General features: G+C 41.1%; 2 protein-coding genes across 3 annotated transcripts in view; both read left to right on the forward strand.

Annotated features, from left to right (window-relative positions):
• The window catches only part of LOC140819807 (pentatricopeptide repeat-containing protein At4g14850), a 76509-nt gene that overhangs the window by 9217 nt on the left and 43276 nt on the right, over nt 1-24016 (forward strand). The window contains exon 2 of one of the 2 annotated variants that reach the window (XM_073180038.1): nt 14231-14315. The exons of the other annotated variant lie outside the window; for it this stretch is intronic. The gene's annotated coding sequence lies outside the window, so the exon portion shown is untranslated. The remainder of the gene's footprint in view (nt 1-14230; nt 14316-24016) is intronic. 2 annotated transcript variants of the gene reach the window in all.
• LOC140819162 (uncharacterized) lies at nt 8389-9441 on the forward strand. The gene is made up of 2 exons (XM_073179172.1): nt 8389-8392; nt 8963-9441. The coding sequence occupies exons 1-2, from the start codon at nt 8389-8391 to the stop codon at nt 9439-9441; spliced, it is 483 nt and encodes a 160-aa protein (XP_073035273.1).

Below are 24016 nucleotides of genomic sequence, written 5' to 3' on the forward strand. Positions count from 1 at the left end.
TGCTGTTGGAGCTATCATTGACGTGAAACGAGGAAAAATGACCATGGAAGTTGAAGGTCAGCTGGTGGAAATAAAAGCATCCAAGAAATCATACGACCCGCCATGAACAGACTAGTGACAGTCGGGCTGACGACGTTAAACCAAGCGCTAGTTGGGAGGCAACCCAACCAGTATCACTTATTGCTTTTGTTTTCTCTATTTTATTTTAATTGCAGTAGTATTATTGTTTTTACGTTTTCTTATCTTATTTAATTTGGCATGTAAAGATTAGACATTGATATTTGTTCTCTTTTGCAGGTAAAAAGTTTAGCTGGGCATGGAAAGGAGCATAATTGGACAAAAATCCGAAAACGTCAGCGCCGCAGCGCCACAAGAATAGCGCCGCAGCGCTAAGGCATCCGAAGAGAAAGCGCCTAGGCGCTAGGATAACAGCGCCGCGGCACAAGAATTTCGATTTTATTAGCGCCTAGGCGCTAGAAAGACAGTGCTGCAGTGCTGAAGGGCCGTGGGTTTAGCGCCGCGGCGCTACTTACCCAGCGCCGCGACACTAGTTCGCGAATTATAAAAAAAAGGGGGGGCGAGATTTCATTCTTCAGAAACTTAAGAACAAAAGCGCCGCGGCCCAATTCCTCTCCACCACCGAAAAAAATCGACTTCCACCTTAAATCTCTCACAAATTCAACCTCTAAACACTACAATACACCACTCATATCATCCTCACTCCAAATCCACCTAAAGCTGCTCACTCCTAACCCCAGTTGGCTCAAGATTTCAACGAAAGTTCTTGGAAAAAAAAAAAATCAACCCACGACGAAGTAGAACAAAATTTCAGCCCTTTACAACAAGGTACTTGCTATTGGTATCATAATGCTCGATTTTCATGTTTGGGATTAGTGAAATTGAGTTCTTGGGTTGGTACAAGTAAGGTGTTCGATCAATTGTCTAAGTGAGTTTGTTGTTAGGAATTGTTTGATTCGGAGAATTGCTTGTTGGACGAAATCGTTAATTGATTGTTTGTGTTGATACTGGGGGTATTGAATTGTTAACTATTGTTTTAAAGTGAGTTGATAGTGAATTGAAATATGGCACCAAATAAAAAAAGCAAGCGTGGTGAATCTGGCGATGGCGAGTCGTCGTCCGCTGTCACTTTTGATAGACGACGATTTTGGGATGCAAAGGCTGCTGAGAATTATATGAAGTTGTTAGAAAAAAGCATGCAGAGAGAGAGGGGTATGGAGCAGAGCCACCCAGATATTATTACGTTGGTCCGTGCTCGAGAAATGAATTGGGGGAAATTTGTTAAGCCCCCGGCTGATGCTGTGATGTCCCTCGTGAGGGAATTTTATGCAAATTTGACGGTTAAGCATGAGGAGTTTCACGTGAAGATTCGAGGGAAGATGGTTGCCTTCGATAGCACGACGATCAATTCGCTGTATGGAATGCCAGATTATGAGACAGACGGGTACACATTGTTTATGAGAGACCCGTATCCTTACGACACTGTCATCAACACACTTTGTGCACCGGGTACAGTTTGGAAACTCAACAATCAACGAGCCCCGGTCACATTCCCAGCGACATCACTGAAAAGGGATGCCTACAACTGGTATCATTTCGTGGCCTCGCGGTTGATGCCATCTGGGCACGTGTCGGATATGACGAAGAAGAAGGCGGAATTGGTTTTTTGCATCCTCACCGGCAGGACTGTGGACGCAGGCCGAGTTATTATGACATCTATTCTACAGGCTGCTAGGGGTACATCCACTGTTAGCATGCCCCACTCATCGACTATCACCGACCTCTGCCATGTAGCGGGTGTTACCTGGGATGACAGTGAGACGATACTACATATAAAAGGCGATATATCACTGTCTGGAGCCCTCCCGAGGGATAGGAGAAGACAAATGGTTATTCATGATTCAGGTGAGGCTTCAGGCAGTGGTGCACCGACACAGTCTGCACCCCAGCAGCCACGTGCACAGACCAGCGACCCACGTATGGATGAAGTTGACCGAAAACTGGAGACATTGTTGAGGATGACGCGCGAGCACCAGGCGTACGTTTATGATTATCATCGCGTGTTTTCGCAGCATTACCCTCCTATCAATCCATTTGGTGAGCCATACCCACCACATCCTACATTCGGACATGAACCTGATGATGAGGAGGAGCATGAGCCATCAGGCGAGGACAGCGAGTCCTGACGCTCGCTGTGTAAGGTACGTGGTCCCCTGTTTTCTTTTTGTGCTTTATTACTGTACATTAGGGACAATGCACGTATTTAAGTTTGGGGGGGTCGTCTGTCGTCACTTGTCATTGTCATAACTTGTCATTCTTTGCCTGATCATTCTATTTACTCTGACTTGTCATTTACTGCCGTTTACTCTGCACCCTTATGCTGCTTTGCTCTGTGTTATTTGTGGATTTCAGTTCTCAGTTCTTATTTTTAGATCTTGATCAGTTATTCCCTGCACTTTCTATTAAAAACAATCGTTTATTTATTTTCATTGCATGTTAGAATTGTTAGGACTAGTCATGGATAAGCTATTGTGAGGCCGATGAGGAAAATAAAATCGTGAGTCTAAAGCATGAATGTATTCGTGATTACTTGGGAGTTACATTTTATTGCACTGTCATGTTTGTTGATATTGTTGGTGGTCAGAGACTATTTTCGTGCCTGTGATGCCAATTAAACAAGAGAAGTCTGATGTTTAGTAACCCTTGCATGACATTAAATGACACTTTTGCGAACACAGAAATGATCTAGGCATTCTTTCGCAATATCTTTGGGCCTATATTCTTTTCTCATCAATTGTTAGCCCATTGAGCCTCGAGTAGACTGAGATGTTTGACTGTTCTTTGTGTGCCTATCCTATATATCATTTTGATTGAAAATTGCATGTGACTGGTTTGTATGAGTTGACTAATGGATTGACAGGAATCTAGAACTTGTTTGGACACTTTTCGAGGCGAAATACGGATAATATGTGACATAGGAATGATTTAGGCGATCTTTGGAGCCGTTTTGAGCCTTTGAGCCTACCAAACGAGAATGAAATATCCCTAGTGTCCCACTTTGAGCCTACTAAAAATCAAGTGGTGTGTGTCAATGACACACAATTAGCCCCCACTTGTACCTTTTCTACATCCCACAACAACTACCTAATGAAATTTATACACTTATTGTCATACCTAAATTTGGAGAGAAATAAGTTCATTGGTGTTGGAATGATTCAAACACTCCTTGAAAAGAAAAAGAGAAAAAAATGAATGTACATAAAGGAGTTCAAAAAGAAGAAAAACAATGAAAAGAATGAATCAAAAGTGGTGAGAAAGGAAGCATTTGGGAAATGAAGGATATGAATGAAAAGAAAAGAAAACAATAAGTGGGTGGTGAGTGAAAAGAAAATGATAATGAGTGAAATTTATGAAGTTCAAATATTTCTCTCAAACTTTGATCTCCATGCCTTTATTGTAGCCATGAGCCGTAGCCTAACGTTACAAGCCTACAAGTCCTATTAACCTTGTCACATTTATCCAATATAATAGTGGAGAAAAGTTGTTCAAATCAAGCCTATGGATACCTGATAAACATGGTTAATGAGTATAGACTTTAATCATTTGCATGCAAGCATCTCATTGTGTGACTTCAGCTTGGTATACTTGTTATGAATATCTTTTGAGCCAAACAATCACCAATAAGGTCCTTTGTGATCTTTGTAAGTAAATGTGTGTTTTAATGAAGTGTAAGTTGCACCGAACTGAGGACTTCTTAAGTTTATGAGGCGATTTGGCACTGTGAATCTATTTGCGCATTCGATGAGGTAGATAAACATTGACATACCACACACGCACGTGACTCTTGAGTAAATACGAATCAGATAAAAAAATAAATGAATCTGAGGCCACTGTCACTTTTTGAATATCTATGACTATAGTTGTTAGTGTTTATTTCTTGCTTGAATCTGCATTCCTATTTTTAATTTTATTTTGCTCGGGACTAGCAAAAGTTCAAGTTTGGGGGGATTTGATAAGTGCGAGAATTGCACTTAATTTTATTGTTAATCCATTTGATCTATGCTGGTTTCGAGCAGATTTATGCTTGGTTTTTGTTGTTTTTGTGTAGTGCAGGGAATATACAACTATGTGATGTTGGAGAGCAATCAGGGATGTTTTTGAGCGTAAAACAGCGAAAGAATCAGAGCCGCAGCGCTACAAGATCAGCGCCGCAGTGTTAGCATGCCGAGAGATAAGCGCCTAGGCGCTGCCCAAGCAGCGCCGCGGCGCCTCACTGCCGAAGAACAAGCGCCTAGGCGCTATGGGACAAGCGCCGCGGCGCTAATGCTCACGAACGACGGGCGCTTAGGCGCCACTTACTCAGTTCCGTGGCGCTAATGGCGGCGAAACATGACTAAATGGGCTTCGATTTACGGCCCAGAAGAGGGATATAAAAAGAGAAACGAGGGTTCAGAAAAGAGGAGGCCGTTTTTGGACGAAAATACAGGGTGAAACTCGGAGCGAAGGCGAGACGAAGGCAAGACACGCGAAGATCAATTACAAAGATGAAGAGCGACGAATCTGGGGACAGAGAGGACACTTCGGATTTGTTATCTGTCTTTTGTGTTTCTATTTTCTCATATTTCAATGTCTAAAACTTTGAACATGCGTTGTTTTTATTTCGAGTTCGTCATGAACTAATCTTCTAGTCTAGAGAATAACATAGCTTTGCGGAAACGATAATTCGACTCAGTTATTTATATGATTGAATTCTTTCTTGTTTAATTGTGTTATCTATATTCATTTCACTGCAATTTACTGGCCATAAATTGTTAGTTGTTGATTAATTCTATAACTCGGGAGAGGGACTAGGATTATAGATCATTAGATACACATCGTTGAATGTTTATAGCGTTCGGAAGGCGTATAACTTTAGCGAGGCTTAGTAAGAACATTGTTTGCATTTATCTATGAAACTTAGATTTTAATTAGGAATAATTGAGTCGAAGTTGATAGATACAATTTATTCGTCACTTGGGAAAGGGGGAATAAAATAATTAAGTGTCCTTGGCCATTAAATAATTGGAATTCAGGAACATAAAGTTAACTGGGAATAATTATCGTGGAAACTTGGTGAAGTCATTTATCTAGATATTTTATATCCTTGATATTTTCCTCAATCCGGTATTAGATTAATTATTTGTTTTCAATCTATTCGTTTAAGTAAATCAACCATTCTATCGAATTGTCTAGATAAAGTGTGGACTATTTTAATTACAAGAACTGATATATATTTATATATACACTCCTCGTGGGATCGATATCGGTACTCTAACCAGTACTAAAACTTGACATCGTATACTTGCGAGCATTTAAGAAAACACGCAACAGCGACCAACAAACTAATTTCCAACCATGACCCCGTACCAACCCGAACCAAAATTGAACCATCGTTTAGTCATGATTAAAATGCACCTAACATGATGAAATAATATTCCTAATAAATTTAATACACGAAAATAGTGAATGGAGGCCAAAATCATAAAACGCTCTTTCCAGAGTCACTTTGGCACATTGCATTATAATTTCTCGTACGACCTCTAAACTTAACCAAATCACGAACAACCAAAGACATGACCTTCCCAACTCATTGAGGTACTGTCGGCCATATGCTAAAAGCCAACCAAGAACTCAAACCAACCTCCTGAACCGAGACGAAGTTGCTGTCAAAAGCCGCGGCAGCAACAGCGCTTCCTTTGCGTGGTTTAAGAACTAATGGCCGTTGGGGCTTGAACCACCAACCAGAGTCCCTTACCAACATCCTAAGGCATGGATTGAACCTTGTCTAAGGGCACTTGGCCAACCACAACTCAAGCAATTGCCTAGGACCACCCAAAGTTCAAACCGTGGACGCCAAAATTCTGTACTGTGATGAATTGAATTGTTGGGCTATCATGTATCGTTCCAGTGGTCATATTATCGATCATGGCTCGATTTAGACATGATGAGCTATTGTATGAACCATGGATAAGGGCTAAAAGCCAACCAAGCTTCACCCAAACCCCCAAAAGCCGAAGCCTCATTCACCCAGAAAATGAACAAAATCGAAGAGCACTTATGTTGTTGTTTTAAAATTTTGATGTATCCATGAACCAAGTCTAGAAAGGCCATCTTGGTCACGTCCTAGACATGCTAAGGGAGGGTTCTAACCATGTTTACAGGCCCTGGGCCAACCAAGATTCGAACTCTCACCATAGACAACCAAACACAAAAATTGTGACTCCAACTTGCAACTATGGGAAAGTTGTTGTCAAACCTTCATCCTGCATGTATGGGCTTGAACTAATGAACCAACATGACCCTAACACACTCTGAATCATGCCTAGTGCAGCCTTGAGTCCCTGGAACCGACCAATTTCTTGTAACCAACAAAATCAATCCAACTGTGAGGTACAAATCAATGGCCGAGAGGGCTGCACATAATTTTTGTAAAGTTGCTGTCATTTTTGCCTTGATTCGTGAATCATGAACATGTAATGGTTAAAAAAATATCTATAGGACTTTATTGAAGAGAAAATGAACAATAATGCATGCCTGGAAATTGGTTGAAGAAGAAAACAAACTATACGACGAACACGGCGCGGTGGAGTCAGAGTTTCTTTTCTCTGTTGTTTTCTTGTTGCTAACTCACGATTTTTTTTTCTACTGCTATCACTGAAGTTTTCGAAGCTTAAGGATGAGGGATGCTAGATTATGAAGGTGAGGGTTACAAGGGTGATAAATGAGTCAAGAATGCATTAGATGGAAGTTTCATGTGAGGAGATTGAATGGCAAGAGGAAAGGTTTCTTTCCCTTTCTAGTTGTACGAAATGTGGGGGAATTGGTGGGTGTGATGACCGAAATTTTTTGTCTAAATGCAAGGTAAAAATATTGCTTAAATATTGTATTTTGAATTCTTAAAGTTTTAAACACTCAATATATATTTTAGTGAATTAACTAATTTAGGATAACAATCTTGCATGGCATGACTTGGTCAAAAGAATTACTATTAAAATGTTAGGTTTTAATTTTTTGAATATATTAGGCCTAGATTAGTTTATCCCATTTGGTTACACATTTTAATTTAGGCTTTTAACTAAATATTGGACATTGAAGAACTTATTTAATAACTTAACTCTAATTAACTTAATAAATCTTAAAACATTCTTTCTCATTAAAAGAAATTATTCCTAGGCTTAAATGAAATTTAGGAATATTTTCTTATTATTAATTTTATCTCAATACTCCAACTCCAGTCCGACCTCGCGTATTTATCCGAAAAGTTAAAAACTAAACTCATGCGTTATAAAATAAATGATCATGACTTAACAACTATTAAAATGAATTACACCTTTCATATATATATATATATACACATCATTTTTAATTTAAATAATAGCAATTATGCATGGGTTATACGTACTCTGATTTTTCGGGTTCTACAACTCTCCCCCCTTAAAAGAAAATTCGTCCTCGAAATTAAAACTTACCGAATAACTCGGGACACCGACTCCTCATTTCTGGCTCAGACTCCCCCGTAGCTTCTTCCTCCGAATGATTAAGCCATTTGACCTTTACTAGCTCCACCATTTTGTTCCTAAACTTTTTCTCCTGTCTGTCTAAGATTTGCGCTGGTCTTTCTTCATAAGACAGGTTCAGAGTGAGCTGCAACGGTTCGAAGTTCAAGACATGCGAAAGATTCACCATATACTTCCTCAGCATAGATACGTGGAACACGTTGTGTACTCCGGCCAGATTAGGCGGAAGAGCAACACGATAAGCTAACGTCCCAACTCTGTCTAGGATCTCGAATGGTCCGATGAATCTCGGACTGAGCTTTCTTTTCTTCCCGAACCGCATGACACCTTCAATAGGTGCTATCTTCACGAAAACACGGTCGCCAACGGCAAACTCTAGATCTCTCTTCTCTGACCCGCATAACTCTTCTGTCGACTCTGAGAAGTCCTCATTCTATCACGGATCTTGACTACTACGTTGGCAGACTGCTGAATAATCTCCGAACCCAATTCTGAACTTTCCCGTACCTCATCCCAATGAATATGTGATCTACACTTACGATCATATAGTGCTTCATATGGAGTCATACCTATAGAGGACTGAAAACTGTTGTTATAGGTAAATTCCACCAATGGCAACTTCGACTCCCAACTCCCTGAGAAATCGATGACACATGCACGAAGAAGATCCTCCAAAATCTGGATAACTCTCTCTGACTGACCATCCATCTTAGGATGGAAAGCTGTGCTAAACAACAACTTCGTACCCATAGTTGAATGCAGACTCTTCCAAAAAGTGGAAGTAAATCTAGGATCTTGGTCTGACACTATCGAAATGGGTATACCATGAAGTCTGACTATCTCTCGGATATACAACTCTGCATACTGAATCATGGTGAAAGTCGTCGTAATAGGCAAGAAGTGCGCTGATTCGGTAAGAAGATCAACAATCACCCAGATAGCATTTGACCCTCTGGCTGACTTCGGCAAACCTACCACGAAGTCCATGGTAATATTCTACCACTTCTACTCGGGAATAGGAAGAGGCTTGAGCAAGCCTGCTGGTCTCTGATGTTCCGCTGTTGATTATTTCTCTAAATGAGTGGAAGCTGATAGCTGTTGATTATTTCTCTAAATGGGTGTAAGCTGAACCTTTGGGAAAAATTACTGAGGAAGAGGTGATGAAATTTCTCTGGAAAATATTGTTTTCAGATTTGGTATCCCTAGAAGAATAGTTTCGGACAATGGAAGACAATTCCAAGGAAAGAAAATTATGTCTTGGTGCCAAGAAATGAAGATCGCTCAGTCTTTCACCTCAGTAGCTTACCCACAAGCCAATGGCCAAACTAAGGTAACCAATAGGATCATTGTACAATCATTAAAAGTTTGACTTCATGGAAATGGTAAAGACTGGTTTGAAGAATTGTCGAGTATACTGTGGGCGTATCGAACTACACCTCGAACAGCTAATCGAGAAACTCCTTACAGTTTAGTCTATGACTCGGAAGCAGTCTTACCTACGAAAATCAGACAATCTTCTGCTCGGGTGGAATCTTACCCGAATAACAATGATCAGACCCGGGCCATTGAGCTTGATCTAGTTGAAGAAAAGAAGGATTGGGCAGCCATCCGGATGGAAGCCTACCGAAACCGGGTTATGAAATCGTATGATAAACATGTTCGAGCGCCATATTTCCAGGTCAGAGACCTAGTTATGAAGAAAGTGAAGCCAGTAGGCGATGTGGGAAAATTGGAAGCTCGTTGGGAGGGACCTTTCAAAGTGATTCAGAGAGTTAGCTCGGTAGCGGCTTATTATCTAGAAAATTCTCAGGGACACACCCTTAAGAGACCATGGAATGCATTTCATCTGAAGAAATATTATGTTTAAAGTTCAGTCCTTGTATTTGTTATCTGTTAATCAAATAAAGAAATTGTTCAGAAAAATATCTATTAAGTCCAGGGACCCGTATCCTGGCCCAGGGACCCGCACCCTGATCATCTACAAAGTCCAAGAACCCATATCTGGCCCGGGGACCCGCACCCCGGTCATCTATTAAGTCCAGGGATCCGTAACTTGGCCCGAGGATCCTCACCCCGATCTTCTACAAAGTCCAGGAACCCGTATCCTGTCCCGGGGACCCGTACCCCGGTGATCTATTATACCTAGGGACCCGTACCCTAGCCCGAGGACCTGCTCCCCGGTCATCTACAAAGTCCAAGAACCCGTATGCTTGCCCGAGGACCCGTACCCCAGTCATCTATTAAGCCCAGGGACCCGTACTCTGGCCCGGGGACCCGCACCCCGGTCATCTACAAATTCCAGGAACCCGTATCCTTGCCCAGGGAACCGTACCCCGGTCATCAATTAAGCCCAAGGACCCGTACCCTGGTCCGGGGACCCGCACACTGGTCCGGGGACCCGCTCCCCGGTCATCTACAAAGTCCAGGATCTCGTATCCTGGCCCGGGGACCCGTACCTCGGTCATTACCGAGCCCAGGAATTATCTACAAGACTTTGGTGAAAATTATAAAATTTGTAAGGACATTCAAAAAGTCTAAGACATTTCTAACACTTCTTCGATATATTTTCAATTACTTATCAGATGCAGGAAAAATAAAGGGAAAAGATATTTCATTAAACAAAAAGAGAATTTACAAAGTGTCTGGAACCCCGGGAAGAAAAAAAATCTATTCTAGTGGATCTTGTTTTTCTCCTTCCTCCTCATCCTCCGGAAGAGAAGCCGCAGCCTTCATCAGGTCTAAAAAATCTTCCTGGTCAGGAGGAACAAGGCATGCCTCTTGAAATTGCTCCAAACATTTGTTGAAGCCCAGGTCAAAGTAGACAAAGGCTTTATCAGCCACCATCTTCTTGCACTCTCGAGACTTCAAAAATTGAGCCATCGTTTCTTCTTGCGAAGTCCTCAAGAGATCTAGAGCAACATGTGCCTCTTCAGCTCGGGCTCGGGAGTATTCTTCTTCTTCCCTGGCTGCCTGTATCTCTAGCTTAGCAGCATCTGAGTGGTCATTGAGGGATTTTCGTTCCTCGGCCTGTTCTGCTTGGGCCAGGTCCACTTGCTGTTTCCAGCCGGCCTTCTCCTGGGCTAGGACAAGCTCACGAAGTTCTTTTACCCGGTCCAACTCCCCGTGGAGTTTATCATGCATCTCCCGGGCATTGGAGGCCTGATGATTTGCATTCCTGGTTGCGGTAGCCACCTGCTCATAAGAAGATATGAGCATCTGCAAGTCCTGCGGTTAAAGGGAGGATTAATAAATTTGCACAGTTAAATGAAAGGAACAAGTTAAAAAAATAAGAAAAAAAATAGAGACTTACAAAGAAAGACCGGGAAACCACCTCAAATAGTTTCTGGTTGGGGTGAAGACCCTTGAGATGCTCGACCTCTTCAGGGCGAAGGAGACCCCACACCATCTTGGTCAGGTCCGTGCTTACGTCATCACCAAACATGTTTGGCAAGACCAAAGGCACTCCACCTTGAAGAGTAGGGCCGGTAGATGAGGCGGGAGGAAGGTGTGATCGGGCAGTTACCTCAGGCCCCTCCTCCTCTATGATAACCGACTTGAGGATCGGCTCGATTACAGCTTTCCTCTTACGATGATTTAGAGGAGCTGGGTCCTCTTCGTAGGAACAGTCTATTCTTGGGCCTCAGTCTCTGCGCGGGCCCGTCGCTCATCGTTCTCTTGTGTTTCCCGGGCCTCAGCCTCTACCCGGGCTCGACGTTCTTCTTGCTCTTGTGATTCCCGGGCCCTCTTCTCCACCCAGGCTTGTTTCTGCTCTGTCGTTTTCTGGGGAGCTGCCTCGAGTAGGTTGGCCTTGATAATTTTTTCCTCTGTGGCACCAAAAATACATGTTAGCAAAATAAAACACAAGTTAAGAGGCCAGTGGGGAAAATAATTTACCAGCCTGGCCAAATTCATCTATGATCTGGTCCACTAGGTCTTGAGGGCGGGGCCCTATACCGTAGTGAACCAAATTGCACCCCCCGATCAACACAAATGACAGAAAGGACTGGCCTTCCAAGACGTCCCGGGCATGAGTGAAAGGGGGAAGCAGTTTGAAATCTCGAGGTAGTTCAGGCTACTCAGGCATGGAAGGCAAGAAGCTTGTTGAACAGGTTAAAGGCTGGGGGAGTTGTACAAAAAAAAAAAATTTGTTTTCTATCCCTTCAAGGAGGAAGAAATGTATGTCAGGAATCGGTAATGCATCTGGACCATGAAAGAAAAGACCCCGTCATTAAACCGACAAGAAAAAAAAATGAAAAATAGAGGTGTTGATGGGGATATTTTTCATGCGAAAGAGATAAAGGTGGCTACCATAATCCTAAAAGCATTAGGATGGAGATGGTTAATCGGGAGCCCAAAGAATCGAGCAATCCCTTCGAAAAAGTGATGAACCAGGAACCTGAGCCCGCTTTTGATTTGCTCTACAAAGAAGGTTTGCAAGCCCGGGGGTTGGGTGTTGGGGTGATCGTTTGGTTCGGGAATAACGATTTTGTAATTTAAAGGAATTGACCATAGAGACCTAATTTCTTCAAGAGCCCTGGGACGAAGGGTAGAGGTCACAGTGGAAAATCACAAAGGCCCGGAAACCTTGTCCTTCACTCTATCTCGGGGACCGGTTGGCTTGGAAGAAGTGGCAATGGTTTTAGATTTTGGTTTCGGGAGGTGCCGAGAAGATGGAATAGGATTGGCTATGGGAATGTGCGCAGAAGTTTCAGAAGGGGTCGGGGAGTTGTCCTCCGACAAACCGTTGGCATTTTGACCGGAGGTAGAAGAAGTGGAATTTGACATGATTAAGAAGATGAGAAGTAAAGTTGGTAGGGAAGAAAAGACTTACTGGAAAAACGGGAAGGTAGTGACTGGTGATTGGTAACAGAGATCACCTGAGAACGCGTCGCCGGAGAAGATAGTTTGCAGAGGAAGGAAGTTCGAGGAGTAAAAAGTAAAAATGAATCAAGGGTAATGGTATATATAGGCGAGGGGTGTTAATCTGAACCGTTGATCTCAAAACAGATGGACGGATCAGATTAACGTTGGAAATCAAACGGGATATTTGAAAAGACAGACTCAAACTTCGAAGTGTCATAATGATTTATCTTCTCAGAATACAAAAAGTTTCTGACTAATGGGATTCTAGGGCTTACGTCAGCCCTAATAATATGACATCAGCTTTATTAACTGGGGAGACTAAACTAAAAATTATTTTCCGACCGAGCACACAAAACTAATCGGGACAGCGAGTATGACTCTAGCCCGACTATTTAAGGAGGGAATGATGATACACCGGGACGCCTCGGGCCATGAATAGTGCTCGGGTCAGGAAAAAGGATTATCCATGGGTCATGAATGACCCGGGGCGATGGGGCGGGGATCTGCATATAAGCCTGGATCTCGAGTGGACGTATAGCTCGCCCAGGAGAATATACGAAAAAGTTTCATCAGCAAGCTGGGCCAGAACACTCGAGACTTTTTCTCACCGGGCTATTGCATGCACGGGCTCTTATACAAATTCCCTGGAAGCTTTCTACCAGGGCTACTTCGGTATAAGCGCCACACTCGAGTACACTAGTAAGGTAGGGTGTGGACGGCCTCCTTATCTGACACCAAGTAGCTGAAAAAATCAGGTAAGCTGGATATGACTAGTAAGAGATTTGACATGCCAGAATATAGAGTATAATCAGCCGCCCTACTATAATTATTAGGTAGCACATAAAACGAGGTCATCATTACATCCCCCACAATAAATACCAGGTTCTCTTTTTACATTTATTCGCTATTCATATATTGAATACTCACATTTAGTGCTCATTTACTGCCTACACTCTCACACAAATTTCACAACCATCATCTGGTTACATCGGTTTCTTTCTTAAATCCTTCACTGACTTAAGCATCGGAGTGGCCACGCCAGACACCTCTCCGGCGCCCATTCACGTGATTACATTCCTGGTTGAAGATTCCCGCTGTGTAAGGAGAGGAATTTTCGATCCAGTCGCACTGCTCTTATCTCCTACATAACATTGATAGCTGATCCGACAGAGAATCCGACCTGGCTCATCAATTTTACCCGGATCGCATCATAACCCATTAACATTGCCTAAAAAATACATTCTCTATTCTTTAAGATCACACAAAATAATGTGCAATCTCTAGGCTGAATTTTGATCAACGAAGGTACTTCAAGTTCTAGAAAATTATATGGATCACTATTGCCAAAGTAAATATACCCGATCCTTCAAAAGAATAATAATTCTTACTTCAACCAGACAATAGCGTTGTTACATACAACAGTAGAAAAATAATAGTACACATTATGTTGAAGATATGAAGATATAATTACAGACAATGGACATAATCAAATTTTTGTAAATTAGGATAATTTGGAGATCCCTTAGTTAAAGGGATTACAATTATGTTTGCATTTTATATTATCTTATCGTGCCTGTAAATCTGATACTAATGATTGTAAATGTTGTGGGAGATGTAATGAAAAGTACACTCTTTATTTCCAGCAATTATATTCTTCTTTTTGTTCGACTTGGTATCAGAAATATAAGGCTCGATCCTTTTGGATCTGATACGCGAATTCATTGCTGTTGTTTTAGTCTGATATTACATGTCCTTCGATTTCTTATTCTTGTAATTGTTGATGGCTGAAAAAGGCCGGAATTCCAGAATTACAACAAATCTATTACGCATATCGGCTGAATGGAAAAAAACTTTTTAAAATGGTCTCAGCTCATTGTTGTGAATCGTGTTTTCCCGTGCCCAAACGAGACGGAAGTTTTAATTTTAAATCCTGACATTCAAGATATTGTGTGGGGCCCTTAGCTCCTAATCGTTATTGCAATGCAATCTGATTACGGTTAATTAATTACAACGGAAAACGAGTTTAAATTTTCTTTGCAATGAGCCCAAATCATTTAATTTGAATACTAAAAATAGTATTTCATCTCACGTTATAAACATGCCCACACGTAATCAAAACCAATCACATACAAATAACTCATATCCTCGGGACATGCCCCGGTATATAGATACATATACATATATACTGTGAACAAGACATAAACATAAAACCTCAGCCCAAGTTGTGGCTCCCTCCAGAAGTACCCTATCCGGTCTCCTGATATCCTGGAGTACCTGCCATTGTCCACACACAAAGACAACAAGAGCCCCCCTTGGGGGTGAGCAAAGCTCCGTATGGAACAACCAATCATATATATCACAGATATCTAAACAATGATATATGGTATGCAATGCATGTATGTCGTGGAGGTATAGGGTCAAATGCCCATCCACTGAGCACATGTCAGAATCAATCGAATCGCTATCAAATCAATGCTCGAGCTGGCACACCGGCCAATATGGGATACATGTATGATAGCGTCGGCAAAGAGCCATCAAATCCCACATCTCATATCCAATCAGATGGGGCCACAATTGTCTATGCTTTACGGGTAACATAATACCGGCATAGCGATTGTGTTCACAAACCCCGGAATCCAATCCAATCATATCAAGGTATCCAAGGATCATAGCTCAACGTGCATGTCATGCATCGATGTATGCATAAAATGATGTGTGTTAACAAAACATTCATTTCATACATTGATATTCAAATCCCAATGTCATGTATGCCACATAATCAACAAATAGGGCATATAGACACATAATCTCATTCCAATCAATCCAATCAAACCGACATATATCATATAATACAGATACCTATCGTATTATATCCGGTCGCAACATACCTCAATTATTCGTTCCAATTGATGTAGCTTGAAGATACCAATATAATAGTCTATCTACATCAATAACATACTCATTCCAATCAATAATATGTTCCAAAATCATTAATATGAGTTTCAAATATCATTTGAAACTTCAAAAATTCATATCAAATCAAAATCATATCATAATTCAATTCCGACTTCGAATATAAGTTTCTTGTCGGTTATTCTACTACATATAAGAAGTTCAACTTCAAATACACTCTATTCCAGCACTTTAATATTTAGAGCTGCTGGAACTAGAAGAAAATTACCTCAGTCAGAAGCCCTCGACGTGACGATCACAAATATATAATTTGTTTCGCGTTTAGACAGCGTCTCGAAGTCGATTTGGAAGAAAGAATTAAAATTTCTCTCGGTTATTCTAGAATCCTTTGAAAAGAAAATGAATAAAACGAACGGAAAAATTGTTCTTATCTTTCCACCGCTCTCGCGCTCGGGCGGTAGAATTGTCGCGCCCGAGCGCGAGACATTCTGCCCCCGAATAAAATATGTACCGCGCTCGGGCGGTCACAAATTACCGGTCGGGCGCGGCATATTCTGTCCCATGCCATTTGCTTCGCGCTCGGGCGGTCACAAACTACCACTCGGGCGCGAAGTGTTCTGCCCGAACATTAACAAATTATACCCTGGCGCTCGGGCGGTCATTTTCTACTGCCCGGGCGCCACTTGTTCTGTACAATATTAACTTTTGTACTATATTGGCGTCCGGCTTCTCCGCTCGAGCTCTTACAACGTCAATTTATATTTAATATTCATTTCTCAATTTATTGTCACGATATACATCAAATACATAATCACATGACAATTTCATAAATTATCGATAATCACATAGGATTTATGATAATACGATACACGGTCCTTACATTTCTCCCCCACTTAAAAGATTTCGTCCTCGAAATCTCAAACATTTCTATATACATAACATTGGTACATATACATATGTCACCAGTTATAGTACATATCAAAACTAAAATCAGAATAAGGATCAGAATACATCGAATACAATGGAATAGATGTCGTAGAAACAAACAAATGCGGGTACGATTCTCGCATCTTGCTTTCCAATTCCCACGTCGACTCTTCCACACCATGTCGTGTCCATTGCACTCGAACCAACGGAATCGATTTGTTTCTCAGTATCTTTTCCTTTCGATCCATAATGCGAACAGGTTGTTCAACATAGGAAAGAGAAGGATCCAGTTCAACCTCATCAAGTGCAAGCACATGTGATGGATCTGGTTCATATTTCCTCAACATAAAAACATGAAATACATTGTGAATGGCTGATAGAGCTGGTGGTAATGCCAATCGATATGCAAGATCACCGACTCGATCAAGAATCTCGTATGGACCAACATATCGAGGTGATAACTTACCTCGCATGCCGAATCGAACAGTGCCTCTATCACCTTTCTGGAATTCCAAGAGTCGTCTTCGTTTGCTCGCATAACTCATTTGAGATCCTGAGCAGCTTTCATCCGCTACCGAATCAACTGAACCTTATCATTCATTTCCTGTATAATTTCAGGTCCAGTCAATTGTCTCTCACCAATCTAATCCCAGAATAACGGTGATCTACATCGTCTCCCGTATAGAGCTTCAAACGGTGCCATACCGATACTCGTCTGAAAGCTATTATTATAAGAAAATTCAACCAATGGTAAGGCATCTTGCCATCCCATTCTGAAGTCCATCACAACAGCACGCAACATGTTTTCCAACGTTTGGATCGTACGCTCAATCTGGCCATCAGTTTGAGGATGATAAGCGGTACTCATAGCCAAACGCGTACCCATCGCTTCCTGAAAACTACCCCAGAATTTAGAAGCAAACCTGGGATCACGATCAGATACAATTGAGACTGGCACTCCGTGCAGTCTCACAACATTCTCAATGTATAAACGGGCCATTCTCTTATAAGGATAAGTCCGCTCATACGGAATAAAATGTGCAGATTTCGAAAGCCGATCAATAATAACCCAAATAGCATCACAGCCCTTGGGCGAACGAGGTAAATGAGTCACAAAATCCATAGCAATATGTTCCCAATTCCATTTCGGGATTTCAAGACTATGGAGCAATCCTCCAGGTTTCATTCTCTCGGCTTTCACTTGCTGGCAGACAAGACATTTCGAAATAAACTCAGCAATGTCCTTCTTCATACGTTTCCACCAGATTTGAGGTCTCAATGTCAAATACATCTTCCGACCTCCAGGGTGAATGCTGTATTTGCTACAATGTGCTTCTCGAAGAAGGGCAGATTTCAAAACAGAATCATCAGGAACTACCAGGCGACCATTAAGTTGTAAGGAACCATCAGAAGAAATCTGAAATCCAGACTGATGTCCTGCAGCTACAAGTTCTTTCGACTTTTGGATTTGAGCATCGCTTCGTTGGGCCTTTCGTATTTTCGATATCAAATTCGGCTCAATTTGCAATACTGAGACAGTGACAGAATTCCAATTCGCGTGAAAAGTCCAGCCAGAAGTACAAATATCCTCGTGTACTTTGGCGACATTGACAGAAGCTAGAACAGAATCATGAACTTTACGGCTCAGGGCATCCGCAGTAACATTTACCGATCCAGGGTGATATTGAATCTCACAATCAAAATCCTTCAGGATATCCATCCACCTTCGTTGCCTCATATTCAAATCAGATTGAGAAAAGAGATATTTCAGACTCTTATGGTCCAAATAGATAACAAACTTTTCTCCGTACAAATAATGACGCCAAATCTTCAAAGCAAACAAAATGGCAGCCAATTCGAGATCATGAACAGGATAACGTGTTTCATGAGATTTCAATTGACGAGACGCATAAGCAACCACTTTGCCATGTTGCATCAGAACACAGCCCAAACCTTTACTAGACGCATCTGTACATACCACAAATCCTCCGGTACCTGAGGGAATAGTAAGCACAGGTGCTGTGGTCAATCTCGTCTTCAATTCAAGAAAACTAGCTTCACATTCATCTGACCAAATGAATCGCTGATTCTTCTGAGTCAGATGAGTAATAGTTTAGCTATCTTCGAAAATCCTTCAATAAAACGACGATAATATCCCGCTAAACCCATGAAGCTACGGATCTCAGGAACATTCGTAGGTCTTGGCCAATTCAACACAGCTTCGACCTTCGAAGGATGAACAGATATGCCATGTCTCGAAATGACGTGTCCCAGAAATACCACTTTGTCCATCCAGAATTCACATTTGGACAATTTGGCATACAGATGACTAGTACGAAGAGTTTGAAATACCAGTCTCAGATGTTCAACATGCTCCTTTTTCGATTTCGAATAGACAAGAATGTCATCAATAAACACAATAACGAATCGGTCCAGATAATCTCGGAAGACACGATTCATTAAATCCATAAAGATAGCAGGAGCATTCGTAAGACCAAAAGGCATAACCAGAAATTCATAGTGGCCATACCTCGTACGAAAAGCAATTTTGGGCACATCTTCATCTCGAACTCGTACTTGATGATACCCAGATCGAAGATCAATCTTCGAGTATACAGAAGTACCTTGAAGCTGATCAAACAAATCATCAATACGAGGAAGTGGGTACTTGTTTTTCACAGTAGCCCGATTCAGTTGTCTATAGTCGATACACATTTGCATCGTACCATCTTTCTTTCGAACAAATAAAACTGGAGCTCCCCAAGGTGATACACTCGGTCGAATATATCCCTTATCGAGAAGGTACTGCAATTGTTCTTTCAATTCTTTCAATTCCAGAGGTGCCATGCAATAAGGAGCTTTAGAAATAGGCGCAGTCCCCGGCACAAGATCAATACTAAATTCAACTTCTCGATGAGGAGGAAAATAAGGAATCTCATTGGGAAATACATCCGGGAATTCTTTCGCAACTGGAATCTCAGATAAAGAAGACTCCTTCTTTGAAACATCAATAGCGTAGATAAGATAACCCTCATCTCCACTAGTCAATAATCGGGACATTTCCAAGGAAGATACCAATGGAATTTTGGCTTGGGAACCCTTGCCATAAAAATTCTACTTGGGTCCATCAATCGGTCGAAATCGAACCACTCCATGACAACAATCAACAGTAGCTCGATTTGTCGTCAAGATATCCATGCCAACAATACAATCAAAGTCGTGCATTGGGAGAACAATCAAATTCAGGAATATCACATCATCCTCATATATCAATACACAGTTATGCACAAATTTCTCAGACAAAATAATCTTCCCTGCTGGCGTGGCTATCGACAAAGTATCATACAACGGGGTACACTCAATATCGTGAGATGCAACAAATGCATGAGATATGAATGAATGAGATGCTCTTGTATCAAATAAAACACGTGCAGGATAATTCCAAAGCGTGCAAATACCTGCAATCACGCCACCAGGAGCTTCTCTCGCCTGATCCTCGGTCATGGCGTACACTCTCACTTGAGAAGGAACTTGGGCACTCTGACCACACGGTCCTCGATATCGTGGGACACTCGACTGCTGAAAAGATGGAACAGAAACAGCAGGTCTAAATCCTGGCTGGGGTTGAGCAGAAGTCGTACCCCTGTTCGGACATACTCGAGAGAAATGGCCTTCCTGCCCACACTGATAACAAGTACCAAACATACCTCGACACTGCTCGATAGTATGTTTACCTCCACAATGGCTACAATAGGGAGCAATTACAGGAATCCCTCTCTGTGATCCACTAGAACTCGAAGAAGACGAAGAAACAGAACCAGTCTTCTTGAACTTCTTACCTCTCGGCCGCAAAAGTAGGCTGCTGGGCTGACACCGGAGGTGGAGGAGTATACTGTGGACCTCCTCTCCTAAGTCCAGCCTCGGCTGCCTTGGCTCGTTCAACTGCCTCTGCGTAGCTGGTAGGCAATCCAGAAACAACATAAGTATATATAGCAGGATGCAATCCTTTCAAAAAAACCTGTTATATTTCGCCTTCGCATTCCCAGCTACGTGAGGTGCATACTTAAACAGAGTAGAAAACTTCGAAGCATACTCTGCAACAGACATCGTTCCCTGCTGCAGATTATTAAATTCATTCTCCTGAGCAGTATAATAAGAAGGAGGGGAATACTGCTCCAAAAACTGGGCCTTGAAGACATCCCATGTGACTTCAGTCCCGGCCTCTTTCAATCCAATCTCAGCGGCTTCCCACCAAGATTTAGCTCGGTCTTTCAACTGATAGAGAGCAAGTTTCAGTCTCCGAGCCTTGGAATACTCAACAATATTAAACAAGTGCTCGATATCCTTTAGCCAGGCCTCAGCTCTTTCAGCACTCTCAGTGCCAAAGAACCTCGGTGGTTTCAGATCCTGGAATCGAGCCATCACAACATCCATGGACAACCCTTCAAATTGCCCAATAATCCTCTCAGTACTGCTACTCGCAGTTTCATTTGTGTGATCCATCTACAAATCAAAAGATGAATATCACAATTTCATATCAACTCATAATATCATCATCTCATAGCATCAATCTCATCAGATACTTACTCAAATCAACTCACATAAGAGCAAGTAATACAAATAAGTCAAACACATACGCACAATTCATTTGTGCCTATTCAAGTGTACACAATACTCAATCGAGCATTCCCAGCTATGCTCTGATACCACTCTGTGTGGGGCCCTTAGCTCCTAATCGTTATTACAATGCAAACTGATTAGGGTTAATTAATTACAGCGAAAAACGAGTTTAAATTTTCTTTGCAATGAGCCCAAATCATTTAATTTGAATACTAAAAATAGTATTTCATCTCACGTCATAAACATGCCCACACGTAATCAAAACCAATCACATACAAATAACTCATATCCTCGGGACATGCCCCGGTATATAGATACATATACATATATACTGGGAACAAGACATAAACATAAAATCTCAGCCCAAGATGTGGCTCCCTCCAGAAGTACCCTCTCCGGTCTCCTGATATCCTGGAGTACCTGCCATTGTCCACACACAAAGACAACAACAGCCTCCCTTGGGGGTGAGCAAAGCTCCGTATGAAACAACCAATCATATATACAACAGATATATAAACAATGATATATGGTATGAAATGCATGTATGTCGTGGAGGTATAGGGTCAAATGCCCATCCACTGAGCACATGTCAGAATCAATCGAATCGCTATCAAATCAATGCTCGAGCTAGCACACCGGCCAATATGGGATACATGTATGATAGCGACGGCAAAGCGCCATCAAATCCCACATCTCATATCCAATCATATGGGGCCACAATTGTCTATGCTTTACGGGTCACATAATACCGGCATAGCGATTGTGTTCACAAACCCCGGAATCCAATCCAATCATATCAAGGTATCCAAGGATCATAGCTCAACGTGCATGTCATGTATCGATGTATGCATAAAATGATGTGTGTTAACAAAACATTCATTTCATACATCGATATTCAAATCCCAATGTCATGTATGCCACATAAATCAACAAATAGGGCATATAGACACATAATCTCATTCCAATCAATCCAATCAAACCGACATATATCATATAATACAGATACCTGTCGTATGTTATCCGATCTCAACATACCTCAATTCTTCGTTCCAATTGATGTAGCTTGAAGATACCAATATAATAGTCTATCTACATCAATAACATACTCATTCCAATCAATAATATGTTCCAAAATCATTAATATGAGTTTCAAATATCATTTGAAACTTCAAAAATTCATATCAAATCAAAATCATATCATAATTCAATTCCGACTTCGAATATAAGTTTCTTGTCGGTTATTCTACTACATATAAGAATTTCAACTTCAAATACACTCTATTCCAGCACTTTAATATTTAGAGCTGCTGGAACTAGAAGAAAATTACCTCAGTCAAAAGCCCTCGACGCGACGATCACAAATATATAATTTGTTTCGCGTTTAGACAGCGTCTCGAAGTCGATTTGGAAGAAAGAATTAAAATTTCTCTCGGTTATTCTCGAAGCCTTTGAAATGAAACTGAAGAAAACGAACGGAAAAATTGTTCTTATCTTTCCACCGCTCTCGCGCCCGAGCGCGAGACATTCTGCCCCCGAATCAAATATTTACCGCGCTCGGGCGGTCACAAATTACCACTCGGGCGCGGCATATTCTGTCCCATGCCATTTGCTTCGCGCTCGGGCGGTCACAAACTACCGCTCGAGCGCGAAGTGTTCTGCCCGAACGTTAACAAATTCTACCCTGGCGCTCGGGCGGTCATTTTCTACCGCCTGGGCGCCACTTGTTCTGTACAATATTAACTTTTGTACTATATTGACGTCCGGCTTCTCCGCTAGAGCTCTTACAACGTCAATTCATATTTAATATTCATTTCTCAATTTATTGTCACGATATACATCAAATACATAATCACATGACAATTTCATAAATTATCGATAATCACATAGGATTTATGATAATACGATGCACGGTCCTTACATATTTTTTTGAGCACTATTATGGTTTTAATAAACAAACATTCATAGGATGTTTATTATATACTTTTAGTGAACAATTTTCACTTGGCTCTAACTACTCTGGCATAAGCGAACATAGTTCTTGTTGTGTATCTCTACGAACTTTCTTCAAATATTCTTTCTTCAATCTCCTAATCCAGTTCACGACTGGATTACTTTTTTCTCTTCCAACTTGCACTAGAAAGTATAGAAGTATTTTACGTTTAGATAGTGGCTGAAAACAAGGAGAATGGGAGGAGGTGTTTTTTTGAAAATCCCTTGGCTTGGAGGCTAGGGTTTCGAAAATTGCGTTGGTTAATTGTGTTTAACCCTAAACATAATACACATATATATAAGTTTAGGGTCCATCAATTAAATTAAATATTTAATGGGCTTAATCAATTAATTATTCTAGTCCAACTAATTTAACTAATTAATTAATCCTTTTAAAGTTCAATTAAGAACCTCAATAATTTGATGTTGGTCTTGTACACCAATAAGCCCAAAATACATACATTCATTACATTTAATTTAAATCCTTTATAAATTGAATATTTGAATTTAATAACTAAATAATAAATTCAACTCCTTGAATTTATCACCTCCAAAATTTAATAATCATAAATTCAACTCATTGAATTTATTATCTCAATGTTTTATATAAACTCAACTCATAAAATTTATTATCTCAACGTGGACAAAATAATCAAGTACTTGTATGACCTCCTATGGTTCAGGGATAGAGCTAGTCGTGGGTTCACAATTTTTTGTGATTCATGACATAATCCTTTATTCGGGCTTACCCTAATTTGCAACATTCTATGTATCAACGATTTCTCTCGAGAATGTCAGAAATCATATCTCTGATTAAACCCATCGAATCATGGTAAGAACGTCTACTAGTATCGCTGATAGTTCTTGCAAGAATCAGTTGGTTATGATTAAGTACAGTACGGTCCCTTCATCTCATATATCCATATTGAATATGCAATCATTGGTTCATCGAGGGTTGCATAAGAATTCAATAACTCTGTGACACATATTTGAGAATAAATAGTGGCATCGCATGTACAATTGGAGAAATCCTTCCCTAACGTACATCTCATACTCTGACCAAAGATTCCATGAATTATTATTTCATCAGATCATATAAGATATCCACACCCGTAGGTGAGCGGTTAATG

Source organism: Primulina eburnea, chromosome 18 (assembly GCF_022965805.1).
Source record: "Primulina eburnea isolate SZY01 chromosome 18, ASM2296580v1, whole genome shotgun sequence".
Classification (NCBI taxonomy): domain Eukaryota; kingdom Viridiplantae; phylum Streptophyta; class Magnoliopsida; order Lamiales; family Gesneriaceae; genus Primulina; species Primulina eburnea.